Source organism: Corvus kubaryi, unplaced genomic scaffold (genome assembly GCF_017639235.1).
Source record: "Corvus kubaryi isolate FWS band 111438036 unplaced genomic scaffold, C.kubaryi_AGA036_p1.0 37357, whole genome shotgun sequence".
NCBI lineage: Eukaryota > Metazoa > Chordata > Aves > Passeriformes > Corvidae > Corvus > Corvus kubaryi.
In genome coordinates, this window is record NW_024581117.1 from 6,984,093 (window position 1) to 6,998,877 (window position 14,785).

The 14,785-nt window shown below is 40.6% G+C and overlaps 1 protein-coding gene across 11 annotated transcripts in view; it reads right to left on the reverse strand.

Annotated features, from left to right (window-relative positions):
• CEP78 (centrosomal protein 78) overlaps positions 1–14,785 on the reverse strand; it is a 52,536-nt gene that overhangs the window by 19,960 nt on the left and 17,791 nt on the right. The window contains exons 1-6 of one of the 11 annotated variants that reach the window (XR_006016895.1): positions 3,480–5,211; positions 3,121–3,397; positions 2,734–2,909; positions 2,039–2,111; positions 1,422–1,525; positions 486–660 (exon numbers count right to left, since the gene is read on the reverse strand). Coding sequence is in view for 10 of the 11 variants with exons in the window: in XM_042033120.1 (XP_041889054.1) it covers positions 486–660; positions 1,422–1,525; positions 2,039–2,111; positions 2,734–2,909; positions 3,121–3,397; positions 3,480–3,782 (1,108 nt within the window). In the remaining variant the exon portion in view is untranslated. Of the gene's footprint in view, positions 1–485; positions 661–1,421; positions 1,526–2,038; positions 2,112–2,733; positions 2,910–3,120; positions 3,398–3,479; positions 5,212–5,263; positions 5,454–5,509; positions 5,551–5,615; positions 5,672–14,785 lie in introns of those variants that run through there. The other 10 variants (XM_042033126.1, XM_042033127.1, XM_042033129.1 and 7 more) reach the window with 10 other exon arrangements.

A 14,785-nucleotide genomic window follows, 5' to 3' on the forward strand; every position in this document is an offset into this window, starting at 1 on the left:
CTCCAGCACCAGTAGTAATTTTGTATAGATATACTGTACAAAAATTACTTCTAAAAAATACTGAAGCAGTATTTATTATTGTGGGCACAACAGTATTCAGATGCTTCAAAAGAGGAAGAGAGATTTCTTCGGAAAAAAGAGTACTCTTTCCCACCTAGCAAGTGAATTACCCCTCTGGCTGCAACTGCTGTAACCGACAATTTTGTGTCTTCTGCCTGTCACTACTATATTTTAAGAGACGTAGTAGTGAGATGTAAAGATAGTAGAAAAGGTGGTAGAAGACATGGAGATACTGAGATCTCCTCACAGAAATCCTCACAGAAACTATTAATAACCAGATATGAAGTATACGGAGAATTTGCTGGTGTAGGCAAATATCTATGTTATATGGAGTATCTCAGTATCTATACATCAATATATCTATAGTTACTATACAGAAACTCCTGAATTACTCTGCTGTTCATCAGTAAAAGACTTTTTAATACCTTTTAGCCAAAGGTCCTCTCCTAGACAGTCTGCAAAGGCACTTGCTCCTCTATCTCCAACAAGCATGTTGCAGTTCAAAGTAATCCGCCTCAAACCTGACATATTTTCAAGGTCAGGTCTCCGGTAACGTAGGCTTTCAGCCCAAGCTTCACCATGTCTTCTTATTGCCTGGTGCTTTGCAAACAAAGAAGCGGTTACCAAATACAACAGCAAAGCCATTATTGATGACAAGATCACAAGTCACCTTTTTTCTGTAAATCATGTTCAATGGCTTGCTGGTATAAGAAATATATGCTCATATATGCACACCATTTGTAAGAAACGTAACTGATTTTTAAACCTTACTGGTAACTCGTATTTGTTCTGACTACCTAGTTTGCAATGCAAATTATTACAGTTGGCTACAAAGTATCTTACTACCTTCTTTCAACAGACAATTCCAAGGCACATTGAATTGGAAATACGACGAAATTTTGTGCTTTCATGGAAATCACAATTAACAATAATTAAAATACAGTAATAGGCACAAGCTTATTGATCAGTTAAGCACTAGTTTCTAAACTGTAAACTTGATTATTCTTACCCAGTGCTTAAGAATACTTGAGACATTTTTCAAAATTACTGACAATAAAAGCAGCAGTCCCTAAAACAGCCGTCAGACATTTACAGCCCTAGTCTTCATTTAAAGAAAGTACTTTATTATTTAACTGATGAGATTTTTTAAGAAATACCAAGTTTAAAATCCCACACCAGTAAACTAAGCTCCTTTTGTCATACAAAGTCACAGCTTTCATAAAAATGCACACTTAACTTCAGTATTCACACAAGCTCCTCATGAAGTGCCTTAACGGATCTTGAGCTTTAAAGTAAAAGTAAAAAGTTAAATGTATTACGTTCTTAAAAACACGCCATTCTGAGAAAGTCAATTAAATTACCTTTAATACATTTGCTATATGTTCTGCCCCTCGCCATGTGAGGCTACATGCTGTGAAGTTTACAAATCTGATAGTAGCCATATTCTTTATACTCTGACAGACTGCTGAAGAAAACAAAAGCATGCATGTTATGTACACACAGCATTTCCATATTATCAGAACATACTGTTTCAGTGACCTCTTTAGAGGCAGCTTTAACAGCCAAAAGCTTTGACAAAGAACTAGTGCTGAAATACAGAGTATATTTTAAATACACTTAATGTGTTCTAAATTTATACATTCCTAGTGCAAATGTTCAGCAAAGAATACCTGAACAAGCTAGAACATATTTTATTTCAGTTTACTTATAGAAACATGAATCAGGAGTTAAAAAATATGAATGCTGTTTTAAATAAAAGTATAAACATCACTACAAATTAGTATAGTTATTTACTAGCATGAAGTGAAGAAATTCAAGTCTTTAAATGCTACTGAGTTATGCAGAATAAAGTGAAGATTGTTATTTTAATCTCCACAGACAAATTTAAAACAGGAATGGAAATATTGAAAAATTTGCTTACCTATTTAGAAACTTAAAAAGAGAAAAGTATATTTACAGGTTTTGATTCTGAACTTACTTTCCAACCCTCCATCTCCAATTGGACAGTGGGCTAAGGAGACACTCTCCAGGGATGAAGCTGAGGCCAAGCCCTTAAGAATAAAACAAACAATGTTGTTATCTGGCTTGAAAAGCAAAAAAAAAAAAAAAAAAAAAGAGAAAAGACCAAGTCACCCAAATTGCTTAAACTCTGTTCCTTACAAGAAATTCTAGGGGATTCAGACAAGGGTCAAAATAAGCAAACCTTCAAGTTCAGTTTCAGCGGGGTCATTTCTTTAGCACAGAGGAATCTTGCCTGTGGGCACCAGCAGCAAGCTCCCTTCCTAGAAGCCACTCATGAGCAAACTGGAGCTTTTCAATAACACACATGAAGGCCAGTTTTTATCTCCTTGGTGTCCCACAATTTCCCTTCTATCACATACATGCACAGTGGTTTCAATCACAAGTGTATGTCATATGCCTCAAGCACATGGCAGAGATGTTGCTAAGACCTTTCTAAATACGCCATGATGTGATTCTAAGACTAGGTTCAGTTAAGACTAGGTTATACTAAATGTCTCAGCAGAATCATTGTATATGTATATATAAAGACTACACAAAGATATCTTAGAAGAGAAATATCCTTGTCTGCAACCAATACTTATAAAATTTAGTTGATACTATTCTTTGTTCTGGGCATATTTTTCATTTATTTGTATACTATTATATTCTCACCTTTGTTAAAAGTGCTAGGTCTCCTTTCCTCAGAAGTAAACCCTGCAGTTCTAAATTTTTTAGTACATCTGATATACTGAGACAGCCTCTCACAGCTTTGCATAGCTGGCCAGTCAAGTCTTCTGATAGAGTTGCTGGAATTCTCCGTCTAAAGTAAGTTTTGTATCTTTCAACACCTAATAAAAAGCAAAAATTACACATCAGTAAAATCCAGTCCCTATTGGCTCAAAAGCAGTTATAACCATATCCTCCTTTTTTTGTGTACTTTCTTAAATAAAAATAATTCCTTAGGCATAACAATTCCTCCCCCCATGTATTCAATCCACAGAAGATTTATGCAATTAATTCTAACATGCATACATCAACATACTTATCTTTTATACAGACCTGATTCTTCAAGACCATGTTGATGTAAACTTCTTATTCCAATAGAAGTCAGAGTCTTATTATGCCTGAGAGCATTCAGAAGTGGTGCCCAATCAGTAGCTTTGATGTGATCTACAATTAGATCAACAGCATCATGAGTCACATTAGCCTTCACAGCTTTCAGTGGTAGAGAGCCTTGAAGTTCACAAAGGTGTTCATAATTTGAGTAGAAATCCAGCATGCACTGTCTTCTTAATTTGACTGACTCAATCATTTCTTTTATCTGATAAATTTCTCTCTAAAATAAGAAAAGGAAAAGAATGTAATTTTTTTTCAATATGCAACTATCTTGCAACATAGTGTGAATTCAACATGCATACCCAGAACACGGAAATGTTCCTGGATATCGGATAGCTTGTATGTGTCTTTAACGTGTAGATAAAAACCCAGTGTCTTGTGATGCTCACTACCTGTGCAAGTAAAGCTGAATGAGTAAAGGGCTCAGGAAAAAAAAAAAAACCAAACACCAAACCCAAAGAAATCTGCATTTTTATTCTCCCCACACTAACAGGTCTATCAAGAACACAAAAGCCTTGATCTTTAAGCACTGACTGTTGTAGAGATCTTGTTTTCATCTTAAGATTTAACTTCATAGTGTTGAGGTCTGCCCAAAAGCCTTGCATACTCCCTGACCCACCATCAAGAGAAAACACACAGAACTAGTTGTGAGCTTCTCTGCTACTTCAGTTAAAAGTCTAAATTCTCATCATACATAATAAAACTTGTCTCCCTAAATATTTTTGCTATTGCATACCAGATATACATATCCCAGTAAAATTCAGTAAGCACTTTTCAGGCATAAGTTTTTGTTATACTTTAGAACCCACAAAGAAAAACACTACTAACTTCCAAGAAGAATCTCTAAATACTGCTATGACATATCTATTAAGGGTTAAGTAATTCTACAGTCTCAATAGGGGCATTTGTCAGTATATTTAAAAGATACATTTACTTATACTCAAGATTGCTTTAAGTATTCCACACAGGATCAAACACTGTTCACATCGCAAATATTTTTTCTTATTTGTCATAGACTAGAAAGCTTCAACCAATCTTCTCAAATATTCTGTATGTCAAATTAGGAGAAGTTACTTGGCAGATACAAGCATAGGAGGATAGCCATTTGTACAAACATAGTTTAGAAAAAAAATTATATTGTTAGCATCTAAATGACTGGAAATGTAGTAATAAGATAGAAACTCTAATAATACAGTTTCTCCAGACCCTTTTACTTTTTTTTTCGCTCTGATTTACTAGCATTTAATGACCACACTGTGGCCACAAGAACAGAAATGATTAAATTATAATCCAACACTTCGGGTTCGGGAAGTTTCCACAGGTTTCAAGGCACCAATGGTTTCTGCTGATGTATCAATGTGCAGAATATCAGCCTTGTGTCTCCAGATCTTATAAGCAATATTCTTTTCATGGGGGCTTTCATTGCAACACCTTAACACCACACCTCTAATTGAAGAAATGCGCTCCTGGCCCTAGCACTGACATTTAACCCACTTCTAGGTAGAGAGAAAAAGGGACAAACTAATCAGAACCACCATGCTTTCCATATGGAAAACAACTACGTAAACTTGAACTCCTCTGCACTGAAGTTAGTGTATCTGATGAAGTTAGTGTACCACCTTAGACTACCGTGACTGGCTCTGAGAATCTATGCAGACAATTAGGTACTCAATACGGATACCAGGAGACATCACAGTAGCTGGCGACAAATCACAAGAAATACACAGCACACGGTAAAAGTGAAAAATCCAGCTCCATGCTAGGAGTTTTGAGGAACCTGTGAGTTTGTAGCAATCAAAATAATCAGCTGGCAAAACGTATAAGGTGGGCAAGCAGATGGCACCCAAGAGCGCTGCCCGCAGCAGCCACGGCCACATGCCGACCTGCTGGGCACACAGGGAGGCCGAGCCGCGTTCCCTCAGGGTGGGCGCGCCTTGCGAAGCGCGGCCTGGGGGTCTACCGGGGCCGGGCACCCTTTATTTGACCGGCTGCACCACTGTGTTTAAGGATGTAACACAGCACCCAGCCTACAGACAACTCCAGTTAGCACCGGGTAAAAATAGCGGGGGTTTTATACTGCACCCACTCAATATCCACACCGACTCCGGGAACCACTTCGGACCGTACACTGTTGAGCTGGCATCAACAGGGGGCTACGCTGTCCGCTGCCAGCACCCACACGGGCTCGCGAGGGGCGGCCGGGAGCAGCCACCAGCCGGTCGCTCCCGCAACCACAACGCCCCCGCCGCCGCCCCCCGGCCCCGACGGCCCCACCTTCCCGGAACCGACTTCGGCCAGCTCCGGGGGCTCCCCGCTCCCGCCCCGCGGTTACCCGCCGCTGCCGCCGTTACCCGGGCGCTGCCGCCGTTACCCGCCGCTGCCGCCGCTACCGGGCGCTGCCGCCGCTACCCGCCGCTGCCGGGCGCTGCCGCCGTTACCCGCCGCTGCCGCCGTTACCGGGCGCTGCCGCCGTTACCCGCCGCTACCGTTGTTCCCCGCCGCTCCCCCCCCCCCCCCCCCCCACTGCGCCTGGGCCGCGGCCGCCGCGTGGCGCGCGAGGCTGGCTCCCGATTGGCCGGCGGCCGGCCGCGTTCAAAATGGCCGTCCCCGGCCATCGCGGCAGCGCGGGTGTTACATAGCAACGTAGCAGCTCAAGAAAAGTACCGCTTCCCTTTCCTAAAGGAAAACAAAAGAAAAATCCCACCCCCAAACGCACATACCAAAAAAAAAAAAAAATCAAACCACAGAAAACCCCCATAACACAAACCAAAAACCAACAGTGCAGTGCTAGAAGAAAGCAGGCAGTGCTGCAGCTTTCTGTCAGCAAAGCACGCGTGTAAGGAGCTCTATAGGTACGGAAACGTTTTGACATACAGCAGTAGCCACAGCCACGTGGCCTGAGCCGTCCAACAGGGTAACAAACTCATCTTTCACTGCTATGTTTCCCATTAGTTTGCTAGGTTAGTTTACATACACGGGATCACAGGATTTTCATTAACATTCAGTACAGTGCATTACACGGTGTGACATTCAAGGCAGAATAACTTAAAATGGAGTCCAAGTGCTGCTCCTAGAACTTTCAGTTCATTCATGGATAGGGACACCAGCTAATTAACAAAAATTATTACTGTAGATTGACGACTAAGAGCAATTTGGTTGTTTAAAAAGTTACGTTTCTAGTCTGCTGGTAGGCAGCAGGATTTAAACTCTAAAGGTGAACGAACTCCAGAGAGCTTTCCAGAGAAATTAGACAGATCCCCAGAACATTCTGAGGACACTGTTTACGCAGATGTAATGTTACATGCTGTCTTTGACTGACATCAGAAGCAACTGAAGCACCTTAAGTGCTATCAAGTGTACCAGAACAAGACTTATTTCAGTAAGTCTGACATCACCATCTGAACAAATTGTTTCACTGTGACATTTGGGGAATTCAGTGTAAAAGACAAGAGACACAGGGCCATTATCAGTGAAATGGCAAAACCAATGCTCTGTGACTATATGACAAAATATTTCCTGTGCTTTCCATACCTTTCGGTGTCACAGACTAAACTCAAGCAAAATAAAATTCACATATTCTCAAGAATCTTTAAAGGTTTGCTGTTCATGCTACTTAGTTACAAAGATGTCTCCAAAACTGAAATTCAAAATCTTGCAGAGAAACTGCTTCAAGTTGCTCCTTACCAAACTTGGTTTTCTTTAAAAAATGATGTTGAGTGTCCCTTTCCTCAGCATTTGATTCAGTGCTTTTGATTCACCTTCTACTTACAACTCCAAATTTTTTGGTTTGGTTTGATTTTGGTTGGGTCTTTTGGGGGGGTTAGGTTTTTTTGTTGGTTGGTTGGTTTTGGTTTTGTTGAGTTGGGAGAGGTGGTTTTGTTTGGGTTTTTTTTTTTTGTTTGGGTTGGGGGTTTTTTGCTACACTGAATTTTGGTACACATGACACAGAGCTTTTGGTACACATTCCAAAAGGGCTGATTACTGAGGAAGCGTCAAAAGTGTTCTGTGTATGTCAATCATTGTGTAGGCTCTAAACACAGGCTTTATGTGGTACTTCTGATGATATCTTGTCCTGCATTCCAGTCTCTCATGTGCAGGCCTTTTGCAGCCCACAGACTTGTTGCAGAACACACCTAGTGCTGGTAGCCTGGAGTGCAATCTGCAGGTTGTGCCCTGGCTGGTGGGAAACAGCTGCAGCCCCAAACAACGAGCTGTGAAGGGGCACTGACCTTCTGCCTAACAAAAGGCACAGTCCTGCAATGCCAGGCATCACCCAGAGCCTCTGCAGGACCCAGGGAACAGTGAGGAGACCCCAGACGCTGCATAATTTTTACAGTTGTTTTATGTTTTCTCTTTGTCTAGAGATCTCATTTCTTTTCTAATATATCCTATATATTGCATTTCCGACTATAATCACTACTTTCTTTTGCAGTCAAAGGCAGTTCCCTTTACTGTTTTAGATCTTCAAAAGCATAAAGTAATTTGGTGAGATACCAGATGTCTCTGCAGAGAACAGTCCCAAACAGACCCAATTCTGTCACTTTGGCAAATGATGTCTTTTTCACCAGCCATCATTTTGCTGAATTTGTTGAACCACTTTTTGTTCTCAGTGTTTTCTTCCATATCTTTCTAGGCCATATGCTCTTTGGAGTTTTTTTGTTAACATATACTAATTTAATTTTTTAAATCTGATTCAACAGTACAAGCATTTCTCCGTCTCACACCATAACCAACGTTAGCTTTCTTAGAGGCATCAGGAGATGAAAAAGGGGATGTGCACTCTACCCTGTTAGTGGGTGGGCAGCAGATGTTTTCTCTTGACTTTATGAGGATGTCTGGAAGGTATCCTACTTGATTGGTGTTCTTCCACATTATCGCTTACTGCCTAGTAAGGATGTGTTAAAGGAACAACTTCACATTTTGTCCTTTTCTTTTTTTTTAACTTCTCTATCAAGCCTTTTAAAGCCTGCTTTAAGGCTAAATAGCTGTCTGATTCCAAAACTAAATAGCTAAAAATTATTTTCTTCTGTTCTGCAGAATGCCAGTGGGGTTGAATGCTAAGTGCAAAAAAGGACAAAACCAAAACTTCCAGAACTATTTGACTGGTCTTAAGAGCTGCTGACAGGGAAGCTCTGTATAGCTTTTGTCCAGAAGCCTGAGATTTGTTGCTAGGTGGCAAAGTCCATCAAGCAAAGCTCTATTGGAAGAGCCTGTAAATCTGCTTAAAGCATGGAGGAAATAGTTGTTTCATTCTGTCATTGTTAGATAGCTGTATCATATTTTTGTTTGAAACTCATAATTGCATAATGACAAGTGCCCAGTGCTCCTTATTATTTGCATTTTACTGCAACAGGACTAGACCCTTCAACACACACTAAATGTGACAAACTACAGAATCTCAATGTCTACCTCAGGGCAACCTAAAGGCACATAAGTTAAAAAGAAGAGAGTCATTCTTTTCACACCAAGAGAGCCAAAAAGGTATGAAACTTGGTCTGAAGACACAAATTCTGGTAATTATCAATTGCACAGTATCTCTTGCCAACATGGAGTGGTAAGGAAACATGCTTCAAAAAACCTAAAAGGAAATAGGAAACTTGGCCAAGATGGAAAAAGAAAATACTTCACGGACTATGGAGGGGAAAAAGTGCTGAATATTCCTTGTTTTGCAAATCTTGGGTTGGACATAGGGCAATTAAGTTCTTTTCTCCCTGCAAAATCTAGCCATGCCCTCCATTCCATGGATTAGCATTCATTTTAGTAGACATGGGAGCTCCACGTCCATGTAACAAAGACTGAATGCAAAGGACTTGTTCCGTGGAAACAGAATTTTTTTTCATTTATCTACCACTGGCTTGTTTTTTGTTCTCAAAAGTTTGTTGTTTCTTTCTGTCTCACTGTCAGATATGGACAGAAAACCTTTGCTCTCCTTTTGTCTCTCCTTCTAATTCACTGTCTCTCTTTTTCCTATTTTAAATTTATCTTCTGTTTTTCAAAATTGCTGTTTAACCATATCAACCGTCTATGTACAAAAGTCTTTGAAAAATAAATTTAAAAAATAGAAAGTGTTTGAAAATAATTATTATTCCTCCAAAAATTGCACTGAAAATTATCTAGATGAATTCTGAAAGTCATAACTGTAACAAGAAGCAACACTGAAAAACTCACACAGAAAATTAAATGCCCTGAAGTTAGGAAATGAGTAAATACTGAGTGTGGAGGCCATAGAAAGGCAGCATGAACAAAAATAGAAACATTATGTACTGTCGCTATAGCATATAACAAATAATATATCATATATACAATATATATCATTGTATAGAGAAGAAAATATGTAATGTATAATTATATATGATTGTGCACATAAGAATATAAATTAAGTATGTAAAATAACATATGTGATATAACATCTTTTTTTCCATCTGAAATTAAGTTGGAAGGAAAATAGGAAAATAACAGGAAAATAACACACCTTTAGCTAACTCTTCTTGATCCTAACTTTTCTCCTAGAGTGGGAACCATTTCACAGGTTTTATTGCACAGAGTTCATAATTTGCTTCTGATTCACTACACAGATCTGCACAGCCCCAACTTCCAGAGTAAATTATATTAAGAGTAGTAATTACTGTCCACTAATTTTGAAAAATATACTAACTTTAAGAAACAGTGCTGAGAAAGGATAGAAAACATGGTTTTTCATTAAGGTAGCTTTCAGATATGATAAAATCATAGAATGGCCTGGGTTGGAAGGGACCTTAAAGATCATCTAGTTCCAACCCCCCAGGCATGGAGAGGGACACCTTTCACTAGACTGGCTTGCTCAGAGCCCCATCCAGCCTTGCCTTGAAAACTTCCATGGATGGGGCATCCCCAGCTTCTCTGGGAAACCTGTTCCAGTGCCTCACCACCCTCACAGTAAAATATTTTTTACTAATATCCAGTCTAAACCTGCTCTCTTTCAACTTGAATCAATTCCCCCTTGTCCTGTCACTACATGCTCTTGTAAAGAGTCTCTCTCCATCTTTCTTGTAGGTTCCCTCCACGTACTGGAAGGCTGCAATTGTGTCACCCCAAAGCTTTCTCTTCTCCAGGCTGAACAGTCTCAATTCTCTCAGTCTTTCCTCACAGGAGAGGTGCTCCATCCCCCTGATCAACTTGGTGACCTCCTCTGGACTCTCTCCAACAGGTCCATATGTCCCTCCTGTGCTGGCAACCCCAGAGCTGGATGCAACACTGCAGGTGGGGTCTCACCAGAGCAGAGCAGAGGGGCAGAATCTCCTCCCTGGCCCTGCTGCCCGCGCTGCTTTGGATGCAGCCCAGGATAATTGGCTTTCTGAGCTGTGAGTGCACATGGCTGGATTGTGTCCAGCCTCTCCTCCACCAGCACCCCCAAGTCCTTCTGGGCAGAGCTGCTCTCCATTTATTCATCCCCAGCCTGTGTTGGAACCAGGGGTTGCCCCAACCCAGGTGCAGCACCTTGCCTTTGGTCTTGTTAAACCTCATGAGATTGCCATGGGTCCACTCCTCGAGCTTGTCCAGGTCCTTCTGGGTGGCAACCTGGCTCTCAGGTGTAGCAACAGCACCACTCATCTTGGTGTCATCAGCAAATTTGCTGAGGTCACACTCAATCCCTTCATCTGTGTCATTAATGAAGATATTAAATAATGCTGTCCCAATATGGACCTGTGAGGGACACCACTTGTCACTGATGCCCATCAGGACTCTGAGCCATTGACCTTTGGATGCAACCATCCAACCCTAAAAGGCTGCCCTCAGGGACAAGGAAGTGGAACAGAGCTGGCAGATCATTAGGAATTCATCCATAGAGCACAAAAACTAGCAATCCCCAGGATAAAAAATCATGCAAGGAAGGCAGGAGACTGGCATGGTTGAGTAGGAAACTGCTGGTCAAAGTAAAGGGAATGCACACAGTGGAAACAAGAATAGGTGACTTGGGAAGCATATAGAGGTAAAGTTCAGTTGTGTAGGGATGGGGTGAGGAAGGCTAAGGCAAAGCTGCAACTGAACCTATTAAGGAACGCAAAGAACAACAAGAGGTCTTCTACAGACCCATTAGGCAATAAACAAAGGTCAGATAAGGAGTACCCCCCTGATAAACAGTGCTGGAAAACTGGTAAAAGTGGATGAGGAGAAGACTGACGTAATCAACAATATTTTTGCCTCAGTCCTCAATGGCAACCTCTCTTCTCACACCTCTCAAGTAGATGGACAGCAGGATGAGGACTGAGGGAGCAAAGTCTCTTCCACTGTAAGTAAAGATCACGTCCATAACCATCTGAGGAACCTGAATGTATGTAAGTCCATGGAACCTGATGAGATACATTCCAGAGTCCTGAGCAATTTCACTGATGTAGTTGCCAAGCCACTCTCCAGAATACTTGAAAAGTCATGGCAGTCAGGTGAAGTCTCAGGGGACTGGAAAAAGGGAACTATTTTACCCATCTTTATACAGGGTAGAAAGGAGGACCTTGGGAACTACTCACCTGTCAGCCTCCCCTCTGTGCCTGGGGAGATCCTGGAACAGATCCTCCTAGAAGCTGGGCTAAGGCACATGGAGAAGAGGGAGGTGACTCAAGACACCCAGCACGACTTCATCAAAGACAAGTCTTCCTGACCAAGCCAGTGGTCTATGATGGAGTGACTACATCAGTGGACAAGGGAAGGGCTACAGATGCCATTTTGACACAGTCCTGACAACATCCTTCTCTCTACATAGAAGAGAGATGGATTTGGTGACTGGACTGTTAGATGGATAAGAAAGTGGTTGGATGGTCACATCCAGAGGGTAGTGCTCAACAGCTCTATCAAGAGACAGACGTATCAAGAAATATGCTTTTTGTAGAGATAGACATATCAAGAAATATGCTTATATCAAGAAATATGCTTTTTGTCTGCTTCTTAAATGTATGTAACAACAGACTCAATCACATAGAATAAAATATGTATCTATAAAAATACAGCTTTCAAATAGAATTTGAAAGGAGGAATATTGTCTGTCCTCATTCCAGGTTTGTAATATTAACACATAAGATGGTATTGCACGGGGATCGTAATGCCTGAAGAACACAAAATTTTCCAGGTAAAACATCTCCCAGGCACTGTAAGGAAGCAAGACACTCAGGGAGCTACTGTAATTGGCACTGCTGCTGAACAGACAGGTATCCCCTCTGAATGCCAGTGCACTTTGACCTGAAGAAGACGAAGCAGAGGCAACTAGCAGCACAGGCAGAAAATGTTCTCATATGACTTCCACTGCCAGACCTGTATCAGAGCTATACACAGTAAGACTGGATCAAGTCAAGAAATTGAATTAATTATTTAGTGCATAATTACAATAATACTTCTATTTCTCTTGTTCAGCATTCCATCATTACTAGTTTAATCACTTTTGACATTTTACTCAATATATATTTGTCATGGTTTAGGAATGGTATTCCCCTATTTAGTGTTCCCACTGAAGCCCTCCAAACCATGCACTGCTCACTCACTACCCTTCTCCTCCACCTCCCTGTGTCGGTGGCTGGAGAGGAGAATTGGAGGCACAAAGGATAAAGATCATGGGCTGAGATAAGCACCATTTACTGGAAACAGCAAATGAAATAAGAAAATGAACTGTAACAGCCACAATATTAATAACAGGGCATGAGAGACAAACTATTCAAACATGGCTGCTCACTACACAGAGACCACCTGGCAATACCCTACTATCACCAAGCCACCCGAACCAGAAGGGCCCCTTCCCTCCCATGCCAGAAAATGATGTGAGGTGGTATAGAATAACTTTCATGTCCTAGCCATGCCTCCTCCTGGCTATTGCAAAAATTAACCCTGTTCCGGCCAGACACAGGACAATATCAAGTTCTTACTTTCTGCTAATAGCAAGTGCCCATGCAACATTAAATGCCCTTGCTCTGACTCAGAATTTTTTTATACTTTCTGAGATTTCCTGTCAGGGTAATCCACTAACCATTTTAGACTTCTAGACACAACTTCCTTTCAAAAAGAGAGAACTAAAAGTTAAATAAATTGAGCTGGTCCTTCTGACTTTTTCTTGCAGAGCAGCTGCTCCACCAAATGACTGTTTCAGTCACCCAGTCTCTGAGTTTTCCCTAACGCCACTACATACTTGCAATGGAGAAAACTACACTGGAAATTGTACCCACAACCCACAGTTTAGACTTAGACCCAACCAGATGTGTCTGACTGGTGTTCAGCACCCTTTTGGTGATTGTCAACATCCAATTGTATTTTTAGCTGCTAATCCATATTTGGCTGATAGACTTATCAGTAACAACTCCTAGAACTCCCTTTTGAGCTGTAAGTTTGAGTTAAGCATTATAAAAGCATCTAATTGTGTCTTAAGTGTATTTTGCATTCTGAGTAGTATCATTTTTTTGGTGCCGAATTTTCCTATGCTTCCTCAGTCAAAACATAAACACCTATTTTATTGAAAGAAATACTTTTTCTGTGGTAGGCTTCATCTTTGGCCTGCATTTCATGAAAAGACATTTGTTTGAGTTCAGTGGTAGTGGTTTTCCAGAAAGAAAAAATTACAAAATGACAAAAAAAAAGCTATTTAATACAGAATTAGTTTTCTTCATATAATACATATAATAACAAATTTTCTGGTTATTAGCTCTCTTCCAGGGAAGATTTACCTTCTTTTTATTTATAGTCAATCTTTGATACTGTCCTGGATGCTGTTCTAAAGGTCATACAACATTCATCTGTGTTAACTATTTAAAAGAGCCTGAAATAACACTGTTTTGGATTCACTTGGCAAGATGAGGCAGTTGAGATTAAGTAAAAAAACTATAGCAAAATTTTTAAATTATTGTTTAAAAGCCTTGGAGGAGTAAAGTTTTTCAGAAGTAAGAGCTGGCATTATTATATAGAATCCAAATCAAAAACTGAACAAAAACTAGATAAGGAGAATTCATCTGTTACAGTAAAAAAATTCACTTGACTCACTAAAGATTCTACAATACTGCTTGAACATTCTCAAGATGATAGTCATATAGGAAATTGGAAGACTGGGAATTTAGCAATTAACTGAAATGTAAATAAGGTTGATAGCATTTAGAAAACACCAAGAAAAACATTCAATTTCCCCAAAAAAGTAATATTTTTCAGAATTGTAGGCAAGGATAAACCCATTTTCACAGCAGTTACATATTAAATCACAGAAACATTTGCCCAACTCAGAAAAAGAAGCATTCTGGCACCCGGCCAATCTTAGGCTCATTGTTTGAAAAAAGTTAAAGGACAAAATCCAGCATCTCATTCAGTGCATGTGGAGGTAGGAGGGGACAGGGAATGAAGGAGCGGGAGTATAGAAATAGGAGGCTAGGAGTATAGAAGTATAGGAGTAGGAATAAATAGAATTGTCATGATTTGATGCTGGCCCAGTGCCAGGCACCCACAAGAGCCTCTCGCTCACCCTCCCCTGCCAAAGCTGGGCAGAGGAGGGAAAAGGAAAAAAAAATTAACTAAGACTTCACGAGTGAGACAAGGACCAGGAGAAACACTTAAAGGGCAAAACAGGCTCAACTTAAGTTGCAAATTTATTACTAACAGAATCAGAGGA